The sequence below is a fragment of the Acomys russatus genome, chromosome 31 (genome assembly GCF_903995435.1).
Source record: "Acomys russatus chromosome 31, mAcoRus1.1, whole genome shotgun sequence".
Taxonomy (NCBI): domain Eukaryota; kingdom Metazoa; phylum Chordata; class Mammalia; order Rodentia; family Muridae; genus Acomys; species Acomys russatus.
Genome location: NC_067167.1, coordinates 10,744,183 through 10,750,349, shown reverse-complemented (window position 1 = coordinate 10,750,349; position 6,167 = coordinate 10,744,183). Strand labels below are relative to the sequence as shown.

General features: G+C 51.8%; 1 protein-coding gene across 1 annotated transcript; it reads left to right on the top strand.

The window, feature by feature from the left end:
* Positions 1-4,188: 4,188 nt before the first annotated feature.
* Ascl1 (achaete-scute family bHLH transcription factor 1) lies at positions 4,189-5,373 on the top strand. The gene is made up of 2 exons (XM_051139784.1): positions 4,189-4,920; positions 5,253-5,373. Exon 1 carries the CDS (start codon positions 4,194-4,196, stop codon positions 4,878-4,880), a length of 687 nt encoding a protein of 228 aa, XP_050995741.1. The 5' UTR covers positions 4,189-4,193; the 3' UTR covers positions 4,881-4,920; positions 5,253-5,373.
* Positions 5,374-6,167: the final 794 nt, after the last annotated feature.

Here is a 6,167-nt window from a genome sequence, read left to right as displayed (position 1 = left end):
GATGAATCAGGGCACAGCCATAATCAAGTCAAAGAAAAGCCAAACTCCAATAGTATAAATAGCTCAGTGTCCAACATCTGGGAGTCACTCACAATCTTCTGGCCTCTGAAGAGCCTGAGTAGCCTTACTTCTCTGGCCCTGCCACACAAAGCCTGTCTCATAGGCTCAGGTGGATCCCACTCCACAGCTGCTGCTGTCCTCGACAGTCACCTCATGCTACTGGTAGCTTCACTGTGCTTTAGGCTCTGTTTTAAATGAGACTGCACCAAAGGCTTATCTTTGAGGACTCCAGTCCTGCCATACAGTGTCAAACCTCAGTTGCCTCCATGCCTTCAAAACAAGTACTACCTGAGGGCGGCTTACGCATTGATTGTCCCGGCAAAGCAAAATGTTTCACTTTAGTGTTCCTGGCTCTTGTTAATCACAGCTGACATTTCAGCCTCAGCTTACCAGAACCATGAATTATTAGTTCAAAAAATAGCAGATGGTCTTTGCTTCCAAGGCCTGCATCGTCTGCATCTCTTTTCAGCATCCCTACCTTTCACTCTCCCACAATAGGGCATTGGAGCTCTCAACATTCAATGGGGATTCCAGAGCCCTCCCCAAAATCCTCCCAAAACAACATGGTCCGGTCATCACAGCATTGTACCTGGTATTGATTTCTGTCTTAGCTTGGCTCCTATTGCTATGATAAAGACCATGACCAAAATCAACCTGGTAAGGAAAGGCTATATTTCTTTTTTATAGCTGTAGTCCACCAGGAAGGAAAGTCGGGGCAAAAACTCCAGGAACCAAGGCAGAGGCCAAGGAAGAACACTGCTTTCTAGCTTGCTCCTTCCTCATAGTTTTGCTCAGCCTCTTTTCTTAGACAACCCAGGACCATCTGCCAAGGAGTTCCCACAGTGAACTGGGTCCTTCCGCATCAATCATTAATTTAAAAAAGAAAATCTCCCAGAGACTTGTGAATTGACAATCTGACAGAGCCATTTTCTCAATTAAGATTCTCTGTTTCCCAGATGTGTGTGTGTGTGTGTGTGTGCGCGCGCGCGCGTGTGCGCTCTTCTCTTGCCCTTTATTTTCTGGCCATAAAGTGGGTAGTTTTGCTCTTCTATGTATTTCAGCCATGATAAGTCCTATCTCATACATGTTCAGAACAAAGGGGCCAATTGACCACAGATTAGATTAAACCCTCTAAAACTGTGAGCTCCAACAAATCCTGCCTCTCCATTAGGCACCCGAAACATTTCATTGTTGCGACAGGAAGATGGCATACACATCCTCTCAGGGCCCATGTCCTAGATGGGTGTTTCAGAATGACTTCCTTACCAGTGCAGTCTCATTCTACAGTCTGCTTCTGTGCGGCATGAGGAACCACGGTACTGGTGAAGAGAGTTAGCCAAGATAGAGCCTATGGGTTCTGTGAATGAGGGGGTGGGGGAGAACACAGAATTGGTCTGTTGGCCTGGCTACATCCAGTGCTCCCCAGACCTAGCCTTCTACAAAGAGAAAGCCAAGGCAAAGTGTGTTATTCACTTGGGAAGTCACTCATTCTTTTTCCTACACACGGAACTACTCTAAAAATACTGTTAATTAGCCTTTCATGTCTAGGACTTCTCCCTAGGTCATCCCCATCGACCCTTTAGGAAGACCGATCTCCACAGAAAGAAATCCACCTAGAAGTAATTATCCTGGCCTAAAGGGAAGTGATAGCCAATGCTCATAATCTCAATACTGGGGAGGCCAAAGTAAGAAGACAGCCCAAGAGCTCAAGGCCAGTGTAGGCTACGCTGTGAGACACTGAAAAGATGGTAGTAATAATAATAATAATAATAATAGTAATAATGATAATAGTAATAATAATAATAATGATGATGGTAATAATAATAGTAATAATAATAATAATAATAATAATAATAATAATAATAATAATAATAATAATAATAATAATACCGACGATAACTAGAAGCCACTATCCTTACTTCACCATAATCATCAATGAACCCCAGTCCTGGATTTCTGGAGAAATCCACGAAGTGATTGCCCTCCCCTTGGTTCTGCCTAAGCAGACCCGACCAGAAACCAGCCCAGGGTGCCCCATAGCCGACCGAGACCTTTGCCTGCAGTGCCTGGTGTTTCTAAGCTGGACTTGGGTCAGACCTAGAGTGCCAAGCCATAGGCCCAGAGAGGGCGCCTGGGCAGGCACTGTCCCAGCGTCTGGGCTACTGCAGCAGGCACCTCCCCTTCTTTGGCGGTGCCAGCACACGGCCCCAGCGGGCTCCGCTCCCAGTCGCCTGCCACCGGCCTGCCAGGCACACGCCTGGGGCAGGATGGAGGCTGCGCCAAGGCCTCCGAGGCGCCTGCAACAGGGCGGGACAAGAAGGGAAGGCTTTCTGTTTGCCCAAACTTAGTTACCCTCCGTTCCATTCCGCACAGCCTACACCTTCTTTCTCCAGAAGATTTGAAATAACCTATTACCTAGAGCCCTCTCCTTTCCCAGCCGGGCTAAACAGCATAGGGTGTTATAGAAGGCCAGAAACAGATAAGCCAGAGAGCGTCCATGTATAATTTCCCTACACCAATGACTACAACAGTCGCGCTGCCCAGTCACCTGCGGGGGGGGGGGGGAGGTTGCAGGCGCACGCGCAGGGGAGGAGGGTGCCGCTGAGGGAATCTCACAATGTAGTTCATGTTATCCTCCAACTTAAGATTCTCCTGTCTCAGTCACTTAGATAACTGGCAGCCACCAGTTCATGTCCTCTGTCCTCTCCACAATTGCGGAGTTGTGTCCGACACATCCTATTCTTGAAGCTGGATAGAATAGCAATGGCCTCAACGCAACCTTCTATGGCTACAGGGGAGAAAGGCGGCGGTTCCGACAGGACAGAATTTACCAAGAGTCACAAAGCTAGTGAGAGGACTCAAGGGACTAGAACCCAAGTTCTCACACAGCGAACAGTACTTTTCTTGCAGTCTGCAAGCGCTCTCCCCTCCCATCTTTCTAAACCTAATTGCAAATATGGTTTTTGTTTTGTTTTGTTTTAGGGCCGGGAATAACTGTAGCGAGAAGAAAAGGAAAGAAAAAAAAAAAAAAAAACAAAAACAAAAACAAAAACACCCCAAACTCCAGACCTCAAAGTGTCGTTCCCTTTGCTACTTTTTCTGCTTAAATCCTTCCGTGCATTTTCTTCCAAGTTCTCAAGAGACTCCAAAGACACTTTCCCTCCAGACTTTCCACCTAGGTACCCCAAGCCCCAGAGCCATTTACCCTTTTTAAAAGAAGACCCCCATTTCTAGAGCCACCCCCACCCCCCACCCCGGCGCCCGGAGCCACCGCCCTGAGCGCGCAGCCTGTTTATTCAGCCGGGAGTCCGGCACGCGCCAGGCGCACGCACTGCAACAACAAACCCGGCTGAATGGAGAGTTTGCAAGGAGCGGGCGCGGGCAACCGGAGGGGGTGGGGGTGGAGGGAGGGGAGGGAGCTGAGAGGGTGGGTGGGGGAGAAGAGGAGGGGGAGTGGGGGCTGCAGCCGCCCGCTGCAGCAGCGGGGAGTGGGGGGCGAGGCGGGGCCAGGGCTGCGCGTGGGGCTGGGTGTCCCATTGAAAAGGCGGCCGCACCGCAGCCGCCCAACACTCTCTCACTTCTGGCCAGGGAACGTGGAAGGCGCACCGGCTGGGAGCCCGTCAGGGAGAGCGAATTGGGGGCGAAAGAGGAATTAGAAAGAAAGGGGGTTAACCAAATAATCCCAGAACCAGGCTCAACCTAGGCTGAAACAGGAGAGACTGGGCGCAAGAGAGCGCAGCTCTGGAGCTGCAGGACCTGGCTGAGCGCGCCCAACACTGACTTTTGCTGCAGCTTTCCCTTTCCCCTTTTCTTTTAATACCGAGTAGGCGCCGGCGGCGGCCGCACACGCGAGCGCCACGCGAGGCTCCCGAAGCCAACCGCGGCGGGAGGAGGGGAGGGAGGAGGCGGCGCAGAGGGAAGACGATCGCCCAGGCACTTTCCTTCGCTGCAGCCTGAGAACTCGGCGGCTTTCTGCGCGTTTCTTCTTTTAACTTTCCTCCCGGCCTGTTCCTCTTCTCTCCCCCCCCCCCTTTTTTTCCCGCCCCTTTTGACCGTGCCTCCGAGTCCCGCTTCTCTCGCTCCGCGCACCCCGCATACCCCTTTAGATCTGACCCACGACTCCTTGGCCAGGCATGGAGAGCTCTGGCAAGATGGAGAACGGAGCCGGCCAGCAGCCGCAGCCCCCGCAGCCTTTCCTGCCTCCCGCAGCCTGCTTCTTTGCTACAGCAGCAGCCGCGGCGGCGGCAGCGGCAGCAGCTCAGAGCGCGCAGCAGCAACAGCAGCCGCCGCAGCAGGCGCCGCAGCTGAGCCCGGTGGCCGATGGCCAGCCCTCAGGGGGCGGTCACAAGTCAGCGGCCAAGCAGGTCAAGCGCCAGCGCTCCTCTTCTCCGGAACTGATGCGTTGCAAGCGCCGGCTCAACTTCAGCGGATTCGGCTACAGCCTGCCTCAGCAACAGCCGGCCGCCGTGGCGCGTCGCAACGAGCGCGAGCGCAACCGGGTCAAGTTGGTTAACCTGGGTTTTGCAACCCTAAGGGAGCACGTCCCTAATGGCGCTGCCAACAAAAAAATGAGCAAGGTGGAGACGCTGCGCTCGGCTGTCGAGTACATCCGCGCTCTGCAGCAGCTGCTGGATGAGCACGACGCGGTGAGCGCCGCCTTCCAGGCGGGCGTCCTGTCGCCCACCATCTCCCCCAACTACTCCAACGACTTGAACTCTATGGCGGGTTCTCCGGTCTCATCCTACTCCTCCGATGAGGGATCCTACGACCCGCTCAGTCCAGAGGAACAAGAGCTGCTGGACTTTACCAACTGGTTCTGAGGGGCTGCCAATCCCTACTGGGAATGGACTTCAGAAGCAGGTGTGTTTCATTGGGGAGCAAGTAGAAGCTTTCTTGTCTGGGCCCCTTTTTCTCATTTTGAAGGGGGCTGTCTCTAGGAACGGGGGGTGGGGGTGGGGTGGGGGTATTGTTGTTAGTTTATCTATTTCAAATCCTAGTTTGATAGCGTCAGTCTTGGCTCCTGCAAGTGGCTTTGCCCAAGTTTCCAAGGAATGGAGGGTACTGAGTACTGGATACCCTGGGTACTGAGTTCTGGGACTTTTCTTTTTTTAACCTGACAGACTCTAACAGGCCTCCACATCCTCTACCCCTCCCCTCCAAACTTACACTAACCTCTTTTGTTTCCGTTACAGGGAGGCAACAGACCCTGCATCTTTAGTGTTTCTCGCCAACAACGTTGAACGGGGAGGGGAGGGGCAAGAAAAGAAGAAGAAAAGAAAACAAACAGAACCAGACCACCAACCTCCGGGGCGCCGGGGGGAGGGGCGCCGGCCGGGGGGCGCACCTTGACTAACAGGCAATGTTCTCAGCAAACAGGGGTGGGCTCCAACAATATCATTTGCACTCCGATCATCCGCAGACGTGAGATGAGTGACTGGTGCCTGAACCTTAAACCCAAGTCTCAACAGCTGGCCTGGCTTGCTGGAAGCAGTGGGTTCTTCTTCCGGAGCAATAGAGCCATATACACCCAGCCAATGCTGATAGGCAAGGGCTGAAAGCACTTGCCAGTGCCTTTACCTTCCACCCTCTGTCAAAGCTGTCTTAGCCCTCTGGAACAGGCTTGATGCCTTTCCTCAGTCACCCCATTCCAGCGAGGTGTGGACATTGGTCTGCAGCGAAGCTATGCTACACTATACTCAGTCCTTGGACATGCTTTCCCTATCCTGGTGGCCTCCTCCTCCCGGTTCTCCCTCCCACCGTCTTTGCTTCTGTTTTTGCTTCATACAATGCTTCCAATCTTTGTGAATTTTTTTATTATAAGAAAAAAATCTATTTGTATCTATCCTAACCAGTTTGAGGATATATTAAAATATTTTTGTACATAAGAAAGAGAGAGAGAGATTTATAGAAGTTTTTTTGTACAAATGGTTTAAAATGTGTATATCTTGATACTTTAACATGTAATGCAATTACCTCTACATACTCTAGATGTGTAGCCCATCTTACAACTGCCCCTCCCCCCCCCCACATGTGGTTTTGTAAAGAACTCTCCTTACAGGTGAGATCTAAATGCCACCAGAATGACTTCAACACCAATGTGTCTTACT

Coding starts and splice junctions, on each gene's coding strand:
- Ascl1 (XM_051139784.1), top strand. CDS start 4,194: ATGGAGAGCTCTGGCAAGATGGAGAACGGAGCCGGCCAGCAGCCGCAG.